The sequence below is a fragment of the Ambystoma mexicanum genome, chromosome 3q, assembly GCF_040938575.1.
Source record: "Ambystoma mexicanum isolate Mex_15411 chromosome 3q, UKY_AmexF1_1, whole genome shotgun sequence".
NCBI lineage: Eukaryota > Metazoa > Chordata > Amphibia > Caudata > Ambystomatidae > Ambystoma > Ambystoma mexicanum.
In genome coordinates, this window is record NC_090926.1 from 1,074,604,050 (window position 1) to 1,074,621,455 (window position 17,406).

The 17,406-nt window shown below is 51.5% G+C and overlaps 1 protein-coding gene across 3 annotated transcripts in view; it reads right to left on the reverse strand.

The window, feature by feature from the left end:
- Window positions 1-17,406, reverse strand: part of DUS1L (dihydrouridine synthase 1 like) — a 249,797-nt gene that overhangs the window by 38,595 nt on the left and 193,796 nt on the right. For 2 of the 3 annotated variants that reach the window (XM_069655324.1, XM_069655326.1), the window contains 4 exons: window positions 17,099-17,265; window positions 9,045-9,082; window positions 8,684-8,759; window positions 280-335 (listed from right to left, as the gene is read on the reverse strand). In XM_069655324.1, coding sequence (XP_069511425.1) covers window positions 280-335; window positions 8,684-8,759; window positions 9,045-9,082; window positions 17,099-17,265 — 337 coding nt within the window. The remainder of the gene's footprint in view (window positions 1-279; window positions 336-8,683; window positions 8,760-9,044; window positions 9,083-17,098; window positions 17,266-17,406) is intronic. The other variant, XM_069655325.1, reaches the window with a different exon arrangement.

Sequence of the window (17,406 nt, forward strand, 5' to 3'; positions counted from 1 at the left end):
GAAGCTAAAGGTACTCTATGGGACAGTTGGTGCAGGTGGTATAAGTGGTAGAAGTAGAGTGAGTGAGGATCAGTGTTTGAGGAAACAGGATTGAAGGAAAGGTTATTGCTGAGCATAGCGCAACTGCGGTGGGATTAGTGGTTCAGGTAAATGGACGCGAGGGGTCCAATGGCAGAGAGGTGGTTAGGTAAATGTTTCGAAAGTCTAGTTATGGGTAGAATATATAAGACTTATTCCTTGGTTTCAGGGCCCCAACTTCCAATAAAGGCTTGCACCTACCCAAGGTTGGTAGAATGGCACAGCAGCCAGGCGGATCTTAGGAGGAGGCCTGAGAGCTGTAAATTAGTACAAAGAAATCAGAAAATACACAGACCCAAAGAACACTTACACACTTGTAGTTATATAAATAAATAATAATTTATTTTATATATACACAAGGCAATAGGTATTAAAGAAATGCACTTATAGGTATTAAAGAAATGCACTATCAACTAATAACATCAAAGGTGCACCAGGATAACATGAAGAAATAAAGCAGTTAAGTAAATTGCATTACACTCTTACAACCAATCATGAATGACTTCACATAGGTAGGTAAAAGCACTTATTTGGGTAACTCAAATATACTTAGTTGTCAGTAGGTTAATAATCGAAGGAATCAACATTAGCAATTAAGTAGCAATATTTTGTATTATAGACTTGTAAGGCTTAGGTAGTTATTCCCTGCTTAGAAAGCAGTTCTTCAGGTCAGATTAGGAGGAAAACAAGCATTGCCTCAAGTCAATAGGAATGGAAGGTTTTCTGTTGTGGAACAAGCAATGCTGAAGTGGAACAAGTTACTTACCTGTAACTGTTGTTCTCCAGCATGGGTCTAGCATGGATTCACATGCTCAAGAATATTCCCCGCCGTCAGGCCGGGAATCCTCAGTATAGAAAAAAATCAGTATCAGTTTCGTTTCTGATCTGTCTTTCTTAGTAGTAACCAATCACTGGTCTCTGGGTCATACTGCCCCCAGCCAATGACTACCCTCTCCCTAAGCCCCGCCTCTGGCAGCCATCCTCAGATTGGTAGCACGTAAAGTGGCAGTATGACCAAGTGAAGAGGGGTAGGTGAGAGGGTTCGCATGTGAATCCATGCCAGACCCATGCTGGAGAACAACAGTTACAGGTAAGTAACTTGTTCCTTCTCCAGCATGCGGTCTGGCATGGATTCACATGCTCATGAATAAGAGAATACATAGCAGTACACACATGCACAACCACGGGAGGTGGCAACAGGCTCAACATTAAGCAATAACTCAACATTAAGCATCTCTTACCTCCTCACCAGGCTCACCTTAAGCGAACAGGTTGCGCAGCACTGCTTGGCCGACCCTGGACTCCTCCCTGGAGTCCCGATCGACGCAGTTGAATCTTGTGAAGGTGTGCGTCGACCTCCATGTCGCAGCCCTGCAGATGTCCAGCAGGGGCACAACAGACAGGAACGCCGTGGTAGCAGCGATCGCTCTGGTCGAATGGGCTCTCGGACGGCCGGGCAGCGGTCGGTTTGCCAACCGGTGACAGTGCATGATGCAGCCGGAGAGCCATCTGGAAATGGAAGTCTTCGAGAGAGCCTGCCCTTGATTCACAGTCCCAAAGTTCACAAACAGCTGTGATGTCTTCCGAAAACTCTTTGTGCGGTCCACGTAGAACTTCAGCGCTCTAGCTACGTCCAGCGAGTGCAGAGTCCTTTCAGCCGGCGACGAAGGAGACGGGAAGAAAACTGGCAACACCAAGGGTTCGTTGAGGTGGAAGTCCGACGGCACCTTGGGCATGAAGGAGGGGTGCGTCCTCAGCACCACCCTCGTGTCGTGAAATGTCAAGTATGGCGGCTTGCAAGATAGGGCCTGGATCTCTCCCACTCGTCGTGTGGAGGTGATGGCCACGAGAAACGCTGTCTTCCATGACAGAAACTTCAACGGTGCCGAATGCATAGGCTCAAATGGGGCCCCCCCATGAGCCCGGTCAGCACCACGTTGAGCTCCCATGCCGGGGCAGGGGCCTTCACCGGCGGGAATGATCGGAACAATCCTTTCATAAATTCCTTCACCAGTCGATGAGACCACAAGGATGCCCGTCCCATAGTTCTGGTGTATCGTGAGATGGCCGCCAGATGTATCTTGATGGAAGCGTGAGCTAGTCCAGCCTTGGCCAATGACAGTAGGTACGGCAATACTTGAGGGGCCGTAATCCGCAGAGGGTTAATCTTCTGTGCACGGCACCAGACAGAGAACCTCTTCCATTTATGTCTGTAGCACCTGAGAGTTGAGGACGCCCTGGCCTTTGCAAGAACCTCTCTGCAGTCGGCCGGGATGTCGTACCCTCCAAACTCTAGTGCTGCAGGAGCCAGGCCTGCAAGTTCAGCGACTCCGGGTTGTGGTGAAGAATGGCGCCTCCTTCTCTGGAGAGAAGATCTGCGTCTGTCGGCAGCTTCACTGGTGTGGATGTTGACAAGTCCAGAAGGTCCGGGAACCAGATCGGTCTCGGCCACGCCGGTGCGACGAGGATCATCCTGCACCGGGACCTCTTGAACTGGTCGATGAGCCGGAGCAGCAACGGCAGCAGAGGGAACGCATAAAGAAATAGGCCGTCCCAGGGGAACGAGAAAGCATCGCCCATGCTCCTCGGCTGGGCGAACCTCCGGCACTTGGAATTCGTCGTCGCGAAGAGATCGATTTGGGGTTCGCCCCATCGTCGGAAGAGTCGATCCACTTGATCCTGGCGTAGATCCCACTTGTGGCACGAGCGCAGCTCTCTGCTGAGTGAGTTGGCAATCATGTTTTTTATTCCTGCCAGATGAAGAGGCACCAGAAACATCCCTTGGGCGACGGCCCAATGCCACAGATCCTGGGCTTCCTTGGATAGGGCAGGGGATCTGGTTCCGCCCTGCTTCTGGATGTAGAACATCGTGGTGGTGTTGTCAGTGAAGATCCTCACCACCTTGCCCTTGATGGACGGAAGAAAAGACCTGAGGGCCCAGAACACTGCGCAGAGCTCCAAGATGTTGATGTGGAGTGACTTCTCCTCCGAGAGCCAAAGGCCTCTCGCCTGAAGATCTCCGGAGTACGCTCCCCAACCTTCCACGGAGGCATCCGTCGTCACCGTCACTTGGTGAGCTGGGGTCTGAAAGTCCGTGCCCGCCGACAGATGAGAGCGGGTACTCCACCACCGGATCGCCTGACGGAACGTCTCGTTGAGAGGGATCCTGTCCTCGAAGCTGCCCGTCGACTGGACCCAGCGGGCGTCGAGGAACTCTTGTAAGGGGCGCATCCGAAGCCTGCAAAGGCACACCAGATAAATGCAGGAGGACATCATCCCAAGGAGGGACTTGATAGATCTTACCCTGGCCATGTCCGTGGCCAGCAGACGCTGCACCTTGCCCAGAATGGTCTTGGTTCTTTCCTCCAACGGCGAGGCCAGCCGCGCCACTGTGTCGAGCTTGGCTCCCAGAAACAGGGCGACTTGTGACAGAACCAGGTGGGATTTTGGAAAGTTGATGGAGAATCCCAGGTCCGTGAGCAGCTGCACGGTCTTCGCAGTGGGCTCCACGGCGAGCTCCCTTGTCCTTGCCCGGATAAGCCAGTCGTCCAGGTAGAGGTAGACGTGGATCCCCTGTAGGCGCAGCTGCGCCGCCATCGGTGCGAGGCACTTGGTGAAACACCCTGGGTGCCGACTTCAATCCGAACAGGAGGGCCTTGAACTGGTAGTGCCGCCCTTGGAGCACGAACCTGAGGAACTTTCGGTGTCTTTTTAGAATGGGGATGTGGAAGTACGCATCCTCCAAGTCCAACGACGACAGGAAATCGCCCTCCTCCAGCTGTCCCAGCACGTGCTGGAGGGTGACCATCCGGAACTTCTGTGCCTTGATGTACTTGTTCAGTCGTCGCAGGTCCAGGATGGGGTGCCATCCTCCTGTCTTCTTTTTTACGAGGAAGTACCTTGAGTAAACTCTGGAGCCCCGAAGCCTCTTTGGGACGAGCTTGATGGCACCCTTCTTGAGCATCACCCTTACTTCCAACAGTAGCTGAGGGACGTGATTTTCCTTCCTGGCCACGGGTGGAACGCGAGGGCACTTTTTCTGAAACTCGAGGGCATGCCCTTGGGCCAGGGCATCCAGCACCCAACGGTCGGTGGAGATGGACTCCCACACGCTGACGAACCTCGCCAGCCGGCCTCCCACCAGGGTGCTTCAGCGGGGGCCCGACCCCACAGTCGGTTCAATCTTGTTTGGAGACCGCCTTGCCTCCTTGACCTCCCCGTCGACGATGATGGGCACCATCTGACTTGCCGCGTCCCCTGTAGGCTTCCTGGGACGAAGATCTTGCCGCTTGGCGGTACGTGGAGGAGCCCCTGCCGGATCCCTTGGAGGCACGTTGTCTGCCTCCGGAGCTCCGAAAGGACGGCCGTCGTTGGCGCACTCCCAGTGCCCGGGCAGTCTCAGTGTCTGTCTTGATGGCCTGAAGGGACTCATCAACCGCCTTCCCAAACAGGTTGTTCCCGTCGAAGGACATGTCCAAAACCTTGGTTTGTACGTCCTGGCGGAAATCCGTCGCCTTGAGCCATCCTCGTCGTCTCAGGCAAACGCTGTTGCCCAACTGACGGAAACCGGTGTCTGCGATGTCCGTTGCCACCGTGATGGCGTGGTCCGAAGCAATCTCACCTTCCTGTAGGATTTCAAGGGCCTCAGCCCTTTTGGCGTCCGGAAGGAAGTCCAACAGAGGGGCGATTTTGAGCCACAACTCCCTGTCGTAGCGGGCTACGATAGCCAGGGCTTTGTCCGCCTTGATAGTCGTCGCTGCGGATGAGATGACCCGTTGTGCAATCGTGTCCAGCTTCCTGCCCTCGCCGTCCAGCGGGGAAGTTGATGTCGAGGCCGATGCACCCCCAGCTTTCTTCTTTGCCGCCGCCGAGATGACCGAATCCGGGGTAGGTTGCGCCCGAAGGCACAAGGGGGCAGCGTCGGGGACCCGGTACTTCCTCTCGTACCGGTCCCTCTTTGCCGGCGCTGTGGTAGGGTTCTTGAGGAGGGCGAGCCCCTCATCCCAGATGTCATCAAGAAGTGGTACGGCGAGGACCGTCTTCCTTTTAGCCTTGCGCCGTTGGTAAAGGAACCATTCCTTCTTCTCTTCTGGGCAGAGCTGGAAGAGCTCGGTTGCCCTGGAAATCATGGCATGAAAGGATCCAATCTCGTCGGCGGGGACGCCCGAGCAGGGGGCGACGGGGGACACGTCCCGTCGTCGCCTCTGTCGTCATCTGTACCTGTCGTAGCCGTGTCCGTGCCTGTATCATCCCCGTGGGTAGTAGACCGGGGGGAGGGCAGAGCAGGCCGCAGAGGTGGGAGAGGTGGCGTAGGATGCGTCGTCCTCCTCTTATGCGGTGGACTTTCCGAAGGTCCCGGCTCCGGTTCCCCCGTTGGGTCTGGCTCAGGTACCTCCGTCGAGGGGAGGAGCAACCTTGTCCTTATCTCCGAGCATAAGGACTTAATCGCTGACAAAATGGCCGCCGAAGTGTCCTGCGGCACCGGAATCGACGGGCGCGAGGGCTCTTGAGGAACCTCGTCGGCGACACCATCGCTCTCGTCGTCGCCCTCGTCGGGATCCCTCCCGATGGGCTGGGCCTCTTCCACAACTTCGATGAGCTCTTCTTCAGAGGTTGTGTCCGTATCCACGATGGCCACCTGCCCCTCCCCCACCATTTCCAACGAGGACTTCGTGGGGGTCTTCTCAATGGGCCTGAAAGACGACTCCCTCTGCGGTGGCAGGGAGACTGGGTCCTGAGGTTGCCTCCACAGGCTGAGCCAGGGCCGCTGCGACATCCTCAATCGAGGTCTTAGCAGGGTGAATTAAGGCCATCGTCACCTTCTGTACACCTGGGGCCTTCACCTTGGGGGGAGGGTCCGAGCCTCGCTCCCTCTCTGCCGGAATCTTCGAGATCGACCGGGGCCTCTCCAGAAGCTTCGCCGGGTTCTCGGACTTCCTCTTACCCGAGCCAGAGTGTTGGCTTGTGGTTGATGGCGCCGGGGAGGATGCGCCCTGCCTGGCAGCCAAGGAGCCCGACCGTTCGGCGCTCCCGGTGCCCGCGGACTTGCGGTGCATGGCATTTTGTTGGGCCCCCGTCGCCGGGGCGCCCTCACAGGACTTAGAAGACCGCTCTGACTTCTTTCTTCTCGCCTGACGGGCTCTTCCCTTCCAGCCAGTTGGCGAGATGGAGGTGGCGATGCTTCATGGTCCGCTCCGACATGTTCCCACAAAAGCCACAGTCCTTCTCCGTGTGCGTCTTCTCCTCATGGAGACAGAGGCATAACGAATGCTCGTCCTCCTTGAAAACATTCTGAAGCTGGCATCCAGGGCAGGCCCTGAACAGCTTCCCGGGCGTCGATCTTCCTTTCTCCTGGTTTATGTCCGGGGTAGGCCTTGGAACTTCTGGAATCCTCCAAAAGGGTAACTCGACGAAATCTTCACCCTTGAGGGGCGTAGAAAACTCTGAAACAGATCCCCGTTGATCGGAGGTAGAAACGGTGGCGCTTGAGGCTCTATTTAACCGAAAAATGAGAAAAATCTCCTGAAAAAGCACGAAAACGCAGCAAAAGCTTGAGAGCTACAGCACGAGGACTCCCAACACTTGAACGTGCGGTAAAAATCTGAGGATGGCTGCCAGAGGCGGGGCGTAGGGAGAGGGCATTCATTGGCTGGGGGCAGTATGACCCAGAGACCAGTGATTGGTTACTACGACAGATCAGAAACTAAACTGATACTTATTTTTTTTCTATACCGAGGATTCCCGGCCTGACGACGGGGAATATTCATGAGCATGTGAATCCATGCCAGACCCCATGCTGGAGAACAATGGCTATACATCAGTTGTGATGAAAATCTTCACTGTACAGATAAGTACCAGGCTAGTTTATTTCCCAAAAGGCACAGGGGCTTAGGAGCACAAGGTGCTAGGTCTGGGTGACTGATTTTGGGAGAACACCCAAACAGTAAAAACGGTACTCCAGGAATAAAGGAGTGAAACAAATGGCTCAAGGTAAGTTTACGAAGAGCCCCACAGTACCTGTAGAGTGATCAAGATGAGGCAGCTGGATGCCTTCCCGATACACGGATGCAGATATGGTCTCCTGTTCCTTGGTCGTGGTGACGAGAGGAGGGACCCTGGATGAGATCCTGCAGCAGTAGTCAAGAGGGGCTCACCAACATGGAATTCTACATACTGCTGCGTCGGTTAGATGTTTTGGCACCTTTTTCAGCAGCAGGCGTGAACAATCTTCACCAGTTGGAATCTTCCCATTTACTCGGTCCTGCAGTATAGTGAGGGAACACTGAGGGGTGGATTATTGCTTCTGGAGGTCCACACGGATGCCACCAAAGTTCCAGCGAGATTCGATCACTTCAAGACGGTGCACTCCAAGAAAGTCGAGGTACCCTGGTTATTGGGATTCTGCAGCCCAAGATGGTTGCAGGATGTCAGGAGACTGCTCACAGTGAAGGTGGTCTTGAGGCAGGTTATACCCACAGGCCCAATGGAGGACTTTATACTTGGCAGAGATTCCCTGTCGATTCAAAAACAGGGTCAGGGCAGCAGCGGTGCTTCTGCAGGTGTTGGAGGTGCTGCAGGCGTCTGGTCGTCTTCTTCGCATCTTTAGTTGCAGTGGTCGACTTAGCCTTCTGTCCCAAAAGCCTCGCCTTTTATGCAGCAACCCATTCATTCAGTTCTGTGAATCTGTCAATCAACAAAGGGGGTGGCTGTACTTGCAGGACAGCCAGCTGCCCAGTTCAAACTGGTTCCGACTAGGCATACCCCAAGACAAAGCCCAGAATAGTTTTGGGCTCCTACCTCACTTCCTGCCTCAGCAGACACACTGGAGCCTTGGCAGGCTTCACAAAAGAATCCCACCAAAGGCAATACCCAGAGCACCCATCCCCACATGGAATGGTATAATAAAGGCCAAAAAGAACACACAAGAAAAATGGGGATAAAAGAAGACTGGGGCCATTTTGGGAAAATGGTCACCCAAGGGTGATGTACTGCAGCTCTGGTAACAGCCTAGGAGTATCTTACACCCAAAATGGTAGATAAATGTATCCACTGCCACCAGCCACTTAAGTTTGTCTGTTACTATAAAGGTTGGAGGAGCAGTGGGAAAGTAGTTACAGTGTAGCCCCCCCTCAACACTCCACTCAAGGTGGTGTGTGCTGGTCCCACAAAAAGAAAGGTACGTAAGAAAAAACTATCCTACTATCCTTGAGAACAGTAGATCTCATGGGAAAATAATCTAAAATAAAAACGGAACCCGAAGGGACTGGCAGCAACACTGCACATAGGGTGCTGCAACACTCACTTACAGATGCCTGTAGTAAAATGCATGACTTCATTAAAGTAAAAATGAATTACAGTAGCAGTAAAACAAGGTTTGCACGACAGAGCAAAAAGAATGAGTGAGTGGGAAAAAGTCCCACTCACTCAGCAGAACAGTTCAACAAATCTGAGGAGTCCAGCAAAAGTGCTGGGGGTCTCTCAGGTTGAGGTGAATTGGCACAGAAATTGAACATTCTCCCTAACAGAGGTAAAAGGACTCTGAGCAGCACGGGATAAAAGGTTATGGGTCACCAGACAGTGTGGGCAGAGGACAGGCAATCTTTACCTGGACAATCGGCCATTTCTTTGAAAGCTCTTTTCTTGCAGCATCCTCGACACAGGTGGAACACACATCGATTTCCCTGCGAATGAAGGCAAATAATGTATTACCATATTCATGGAATTAGACTTTTCTGCTTAGTTTGTGTGTAAAACTGGTAAAATGTGCTGGTAAAATAAAGTATCTGAGAAATGAGCTTAGATAGCCAACTAGAACAGAAGGACAAAGAACGTGTGATGAAAACGTGGAAAGGGAAGAATGTAAACATGATACCCCAAGACTATGGTGATCAGCAAGCCTGACATGGCCACAGGAGGACTTTGCACAGCATATTTTAATGTTGCCATTGAGACAGCCAGCCACTCACCTTTGGGTTGCCACACTGTTCACATTTAACATATTTAGCTAGAAGAAAAAAAGGGTATTAGTTTTAGATTATACTTTTATTCATTACACTTTTGCCATTTCTAGTATTGAGGCACTACAAGACAACACAATAGACAAGAGCCCGAGACATAGGTGAGATCATAAGACAGCAGGCCTGTGTCTCTTGCATTATATGTGCTACACTTTCTGGTTGCATATTCAGGTTTTTGGGGTTGGGTGGGGGCTCTATGGAAATGTAGAACAACCCTGTTTGTCAAGAGGAAGTACAGAATTCGTCAAGTATGTGCCCTGTGAGAATGTCTAGCCACTAAGCTGAACAAACATGAAACATTGAATGTGCAGGAGGCCACCAGAGGAGGAGAGAAACATTCTTGCATCTGAGTAGCAGGAACAGTTTTAGGATAAAGCCAGACTTGTGTAACAGGCCTAGCGCACAAGGCAAAGTGCTATTTGTTTAATGGACGCCTCCATGTAATGCCAGGCATGATCATATGTTCTTAATGACATGCATTACATACCGCAATAGCATTTCTAATTAATCTATCTGCTTAGATTCACATGCTGTGCATATAGTCTGACATCTAGTGGTAACCGCAGAGTATTGCATCTTGTCTTTCAGGGATCGAAAGGGGACGTTGACATGGGCATGCCTGTAACACTATCCCTAACGTGACGTGTAGTGTACCCAAAATCCCTCACGCGTCGAGGTCCCTCCAATTGTATTTTTTCTGCCTTGATGGATTCCTATGACTATCGCGAGTGAGTACAGAAGAGACCGAATAGTAGTAAGATGTTTATGTTCCTTCCATCCGAGCGGGGAGGAAGGGTGGGCGCATGTGAATCTAAGCAGATACAATCATCAGAAATGCTATTACGTTAAGTAATGCATGTCTTCTGATGCTTGTTAATCTGCTTAGAATCACATGCTGTGCATAGACCAGCAGGCAGTACCCGGAGTTGGAAGTGGGATGTGACCCCCCTGCGCACCTCTAGTCTGTGTAGGCTTCTTTCTGCCACGTTAGTGGGGTTCTGGAAGAAAGTTGGCAGTTCTATAGATTGCTCACATGGAACTTGGAAATAAATTTGGGTACAAATCGAGGGTGAGTGCGCAGAACCACCTTATCTCTGTGTGCTGTAACAAAAGGGTCTAGAACCGAAAGGGCCTGAAGTTCACTGACTCTCCTTATTGAAGTGATAGCCACTAGGAAGGCGGTCTTATAGGTAAGAGCTTTGAGACTTGCTTCATGCAGTCTCAAAAGGAGACCCCATAAGTCTAGTCAATACCACATTTAGGTCCCATCCGGGAGCCAGGTTAGAAATGGTGGGGATGCATCCTTTTTAACCCCTTCCATGAAAGCCTTAATAACTGGTATCTTCCACCACAACACCTTTTGTTGGGACCTAGTGTAGGCTGAGAGTGCAGCTAAGTCATGGGTGCACAACATATGGCCCGCGGGCCAGTTGCGGCCCGCCATGCTGTTTTTTCCGGCCCGCGAGGCACAAAGACTTTCCTAATGGAGGGCGGCACGCAAGCAGCATCGGCCGCCCTCCATTAGGAAAGTCTTTGTTGTCTTCCGCGCCGGACAAAACACTGGCCGTCACTGGCTCAGCACACACGCACCACGTCACTCCTACCAGCCACGTAGTGCGTGTGTGCTGCACCAATGGAGTGCCAGCACTACGGCTGGAGTGGCAGTAAGGCTTGATGCCGGAAGGCATTTCAGCCTTGCTTGCCACGCCAGCCGTAGTACGATTCCACTTACCTCGCCAGCGTTCCAGCTTACCTGCCTTCCAGCACGTCTCCGGTAAGTGGTCTGTGTGTTTGTGTGTCGGGTCTGTTCTGCTGTATGTTTGTGTTGTGTATGTTGAGATAGGGGGAGTGGGGGGTGTGTCGGATGTGTATGAATGTTTGTTTTTGAGTGTTTGTGTTGTGTATGTTGAGATGGGGGTGGGGGGGGTGTGTCGGATGTGCATGAATGTTTTTGAATGTTCGTGTTGTGTATGTTGAGATGCATGTATGGGTGCATGCTTCAGAGTTTGTGTGCTGAGTTGGGGGGTCTGGGTCTGTATGGGTGCATGCTTGAGAGTGTGTGTGCTGAGTTGGGGGTTGGGGGGTTCTGGTCTGTATGGGTTCATGGTGTATGCTTGAGAGTGTGTGCTGAGTTGGGGGTGGGGGGTTCGGGTCTGTATGGGTGCATGTTTGAGAGTGTGCTGAGTTGGGGGGTGGGGGGTTCGGGTCTGTATGGGTGCATGGTGTATGCTTGAGAGTGTGCTGAGTTGGGGGTGGGGGGTTCAGGTCTTTATGGGTGCATGTTTGAGAGTGTGTGTGCTGAGTTGGGGGGTGGGGGTTCGGGTCTGTATGGGTGCATGTTTGAGAGTGTGCTGATTTGGGGGGTGGGGGGTTCGGGTCTGTATGTGTGCATGGTGTATGCTTGAGAGTGTGTGTGCTGAGTTGGGGGGTTCGGGTGTGCACGAATGTTTGTTTTTGTATGTTTGTGTTGTGTATGTTGAGATGCATGTATGGGTGCATGCTTCAGAGTTTGTGTGCTGAGTTGGGGGGTTTGGGTCTGTATGGGTGCATGTTTGAGAGTGTGTGTGCTGAGTTGACGGGTGGGAGGGGGGTTCGGGTCTGTATGGGTGCATGCTTGAGTGTGTTTGGAACAGTGTTTGGTTGGGGGTGAGGGGGTCATGGGGCATAGTGTTTGGTTGGGGGTGGGAGCCATGGGGCATAGTGTTTGGTTGGGGGTGAGGGGGCCATGGGGCATAGTGTTTGGTTGGGGTGAGGGACAGGGGGCATAGTGTTTGTTTGAGGCGTGGGGGCCATGGGGCATAGTGTTTGCTTGGGGGGTGAGGGACAGGGGGCATAGTGTTTGGTTGCGGGGCGAGGGACAGGGGGCATAGTGTTTGGTTGGGGGTGAGAGCTATGGGGCATAGTGTTGCACTCCAAGAGTGAACTCAATAATAAAGCTAAAACAGGCACAGTTTTGAATTGTACATCCTTTGCTTTTTTGAGGAAACCTGACTCAACAAAGGCCATACTCCTCTTGGGCAACCCAAACAGCAAACTATAGGGTCAATAAAATATATATAATTTAATTAAACAGACGATATACAATAACTAAATCGAAATAAATTATAACAATGGAAAATGTGTAGTACAAAATGTAAGTTTGAAATGCAGTAAAAATCGTTACCCCTCAAAAACATATTCTTTTTCCATGTGTTTAATACAAATTGGGGGTTGAAAAAGCCCCCTGACATGTCCCGCCTACGGCCCCGCCCACTTTCTCTTTTTGGCCCACTATAGCCCTCATGTAAGGTACATTCGGCCCTCTGTCAAAATCAGTTGTGCACCCCTGAGCTAAGTGAACCTTCAGGGAATTAAACACCAGGCATGAGTCTAGTAAGTGAGTCAGGTAGAACACAATATGGGTAGGTGACCAGTCAATGGGATTGATGCTCATGGAATTGCACCAGGTGACAAAGCGCTTCCATTTACTGGAGTAGCAATATTGGGTGTTAGGTTTTCTTGCCCCACTAAGTAGGTCCATTCCTCTCTAAGGAAGTTGGAGGTGCCCAAACTCTATGACCTCAGCAGCCAGGCTGCCAAGTTCAGAGTTTGCGGGCATGGGTGAAGTGTTTCCCCATTTTCCTGAGATAACATGTTGTATGGGCAGGGCATGTTCATTGGAGGAGAGACATCTCCATCAGATGAGGGAAACAGGGTTTGCGGCCCCACATCGGGGCCACCAATATCCTGGTGACTGGTTCCTGGTGCATCTTGTGCACGATCATGTTGAGTATGGGAGTCGGGGGGGGGGTGGGGGGTTTGGAAGCGTAAACAAATTTCCCTGACCAGGTTATCCAGAGACCGTTCCCCTTGGATCGGTTCTGGGGGTACCTGGAGGTCTAATCTTGGCATTGTGCGTTCTCCAGAGTTGCGAACAAGTCGATCTCTGGGAAGCCCCATTCTGCAAAAAAGTTCGTACTATAAGGGCAGTGGGAAGTCTCTGCTGAGCACGTCCGCCAGAAGATTGAGTTACCCTGGAACGTGTTGGGACAACAGGAACATCTTGTGTTTGACAGCCCATTTCCAAATGTTCTGTGACAGTTTGGACAGCCCTGGAGAGTGAGTGCCCCATTGCTTGTTCAGGTAGTACATGGCCATGGTGCTGTCTGTGAGGATCAGGACTGTCTTCCCCTGTAACTGTCTGAAAGCCTTTCAGTGCTTTGAATACGGCTAACAGCTCCAACAGATTTACGTGGTTGGACGCTAGCGCTGGGGATCAAACGCAGTGCGCTGTCTGCTGAAGCAGGTGAGCCCCTCACCCCTTGAGAGATGCTTCCGTCGTGAGAGTGGCTTCTACTGCGGGGGTGGTGAAGGACTTTCCCTTCAAGAGGTTTTTCCTCGATCACCACTGCAGAGAGAGCACGAGGGCTGCCGAGACAACCACTAGATCGTCCCATTGTCCGCTGGCCTGCCACCACTGGCTGTTGACCCACTTTTGCATGGGTCACATGCGCAAACGTGAGTGAGGAACCAAGTAAATGCTGGACGCCATCATTCCTAACAGTCGCATGGCCTTGCGTATCGTCACCTCTTGACTGGCCACATACTGAGGGATCTGAAACAGCATGTTTCGAACCCTCTCGTTGGAGTGGAAGACGAGGCCGTCTTCTGTCCGAATTAGATCTGCATCTTTCATGGCCAATGTTGCCATGTAATGCCCCTGCGTTAGCAGAGGAATTACTTCTTCCAGTGTGACCATACGAAACTTCTGAGGTTTGACAAATGTGTTCGCTGGACGCAAGTCTAGCACAGGGCGCATGGTGAGATCCTTTTTGGGGACAAGGAAGTACACTGAATAAATACCCATGTTTACCTGTAGAAGAGGGACGACTTCAATGTCGCCCTTTTCCTGCAGGATCTCAACCTCTTGCAGCAGGATCCTCAGGAGTTCTGGTGTTAGGCGACTTGATCTCCGAGGTCTGAATCGAGGTGGTTGGCTGAACTCGATACAGTAACCGTGGCCGACGGTCTTGAGCACCAACTGGTCTGTTGTAATCCCCTCCCATGCATGCAGTAATGATGTTAGACGTCCCCCGACCAGGGAGGCATGGTAGGGTACCCGGATCTGAAAGTCATTTCTGACTTCCTTTCCCCTTCCTTTCCCGCAGCATTGTCCCCTAGGTGGATATGGGGTGGTGGAGGTAGATCCCTGACCTGAGGACCAATTGTTTCCAGAACCATACTAATTGTGAGGGGAGCGAGAGTAGGACTGCCCACAAAATGAGCAACGAGAACCTCCCCCTCTCTGCTGAAAGGGTTTGAGTAACAGCCTTGCCGAACAAGTTGGAGTCCTCAACCGGCTTGTTGATTAAGGATGCCTGGGTTTCTGGCTTCAAACCAGAGTTCTTCAACCAGGCGTGCCGTTTTAGTAGGGTACCCTGAGCTAAAGTCCTTCTCGCTGTCTGAGCAGCGTCTTAAGTATTTTTAAGAATGTTGTGTGTGGTTCACCTGCTTGCCCTCAGATACAATCGTAAGCAGGCAAGCCTGCACGGGTTTAGGGACCTCTTAAAGGCCCTCCTGCAGTAGGTTCCATTGAACATCTGGGTAGCTAGCCAACAGCGTAGTGTTGTTGGCTATGCCTGTGGAGTATGCTGCCGCAGTAGTAACGCTTTTACCCAGTGCTTACAACTTCTTATATTCTTTATCGGGCGGTGTCTCGCCTCTGGACAAGGGGACACCTGCCCTCTTCCTCGTTGTAGTAACTACCAGAGAATCCAGGGTGGCGTGCCCACTAATGTAGAAGGGGTCAGTAGGGGAAGGGCGAAAAAGCTTTTCCACTCATGGATTCACAGCCCTGGTCTGTGCGGGCGTTAACAACAAAGGAGCAAGGCGTCTTTTTTTAGAGTTCAGTAATGGGATAGCCTGACTGGTAAGAGGCTTCTCTTTTAAGATGTCCTCAACAAAATCTGAATCTGGCACGGACTCCTGCGTGGCAATTTGGAAATGTTTGGCTGCTTTCTTTAAGATAGCATTAAACGCCATCTGGTCATCAACAGGTGATGCCTGACGGAGTGGAGGGGCAGGGGAGGGCATACATAAGGTGTCAGTGTCCAAGGTAGGCGACGCCCAAGGTTGGTTATTTACTGGCTGGTAGTCCTCACATCCCTGCGTGGGATCAGTAGGATCATAAAAAGGGATCATCATCCTGTAAATATGGATCAATATGAACTTCATCACCCGTGATGTCAAACACCTCCTCCTCATGAGGTGGATCAGAAGTCCTCTGAAACTATATGGGCTCTCTTCATGGGGCCTTTTAGGAGCAAAACTTTCAGAAAATTCAACAAACTTTTCCAGCCGGTTCATGCACCCCTCAAACTTCTCTCTGGTCCATGATGAGGAACCAAAGGAGTCTAGAGGAGGAAATGGCTCTTCCTGATGATCCTCCTCCCTAGAATGTCAACATTTCTCAACTAGAGTCTTAGATAAAGACAAAGGACTCTCAGAGTCTTTCTGTTGCTCCTGGCATTTCGACGTCTCTTTCGACACGTCCCTAGCCTGCTCCTTCTGTCTCACCGCCGAAACGATCTTAGCGATACTCTCGCTGATGTTCGGCATTATAGGGAGGTGTTTGGGCTGCATAGGTGGTTGCGCTGTGGATTTCGGCACAACCAGGGTCTTGTGCGGCGTCGGCACTCTCTTCTGAGGCGTCTCGACATTTGCATTGTTTTTGGTGCTGGCGCCCTTACTCTTGGACTGCCCGGACGCATGCCACGGTTGTGGGGAGGGCTGCCGATCACGGGAATCGGCGGATGCCGCCGAACTATCCGACATACCCAACGGCGCATTAGAGCGTTTCAACTGAACCGCCGAAGCAGAACCAGGGGTTGTGTGGTTTGTGTGGGTATCTGGTGCGTCCCTGTCGCCAGGATCTACATTCCCCATAGCAGGACTCTCGTTGTGCCTATCGGGACCAGGGACGGACATCGCAGAGCCAGAATGCTCTGATGCAAGATCAATGGTGTCCCAAGTGGAGCCTTGGTCATCGCTAATCTCCTCGTCACACTCGACGGCGGGGGAGCTACTCTCGGCCCGTGACTTCGCGTAGGCTGCCCACCACTTTACGCAATGCTCCTTAACAGTTTTAGGACGTAGGAGCTAACAGGCCGCCTCGTTGTGATCGAGGGGAAAACACTTATTGCACCGACAGTGCTCGTCTTTCCATGGGATTTTTCCCTTTACAGGAAGGGCAAAATCTAAATGGTGTCCAGTCCATAGCTCAGTAATTTAAAAGTGACGAAAAAAACCAAAGGGACAAAGAGCGGGGAAAAGAAAAGACATTCTTGAAAAGAATATGACCACCCAGACACCACTCTCCCTACTGTATAGGCCGGCCAGAAGGCTCGGCCACATGGCCGGCAGCGCTGACCGGAGCACCAGCCTTCGAAGTTCTGTTCTTAGCGGTCTTTGGCGATGGTACAGGAATCCACCGTCAAGAAGGGGAAAGGGATAGTAGAAAAATGACCGGAGGTCAAGAAATATAACAATATTGCTATTTTTTAAGACCTCCGCATAAGGCGAACAGGTAGCTGTGCGGAAAAAATCAATCTGAGGGACCTCGACGCGTGAGGGATTTTGGGTACACTACACGTCACGTTAGGGATAGTGTTACAGGCACGCCCATGTCGACGTCCCCTTTCGTTCCTCGAAAGACAAGATGCAATACTCCGCAGTTACCACTAGATGGCAGACTATATGCACAGCATGTGATTTTAAGCATATTAACAACCATCAGAAATGTCAGTTTCAAAAGGTAATTGGGCTGATGCATTCACTGAGGTTAGGAAATGTCAACCAATGAACGATGTGAACTATAAAGGGAGGCATAAAAAAACCTTTTAAGATTCTAGGTCAAAATGGTAACCATGCACATCCATTTTACGCCATCCTCTGGGCCTCTACCTTTCCCCCCCATCTAATATGGAAACGCTCTGCATTTATAGGGGCAGTCAAAAATCACTTACGCTTTAAGGAGGAGTCAAATGCTTTATTGGGGTTGCGGAGCCTCTTCTTCAGTTTGTTCTTTGAAAGGAGCTCAAGAGAAGGTTCATCCTCATCCTCCAATGCTCTCTTCCCACGCACACAAATGTCTGGGGGTTGGGCACCGTTATCCAGCTTCAGCTCTTTGGGCCTGAAAAGGTAATAAGTTAATGGACACACACGCCCCCAGGTTGCAAAATAATCTGCACATTTGCAGGGTCTGTTTTGATTTGAGGCTTTGTGAACCCAGAAACCATCCCCCCTTCGGAGTGGTCTATTATAACATCACCAA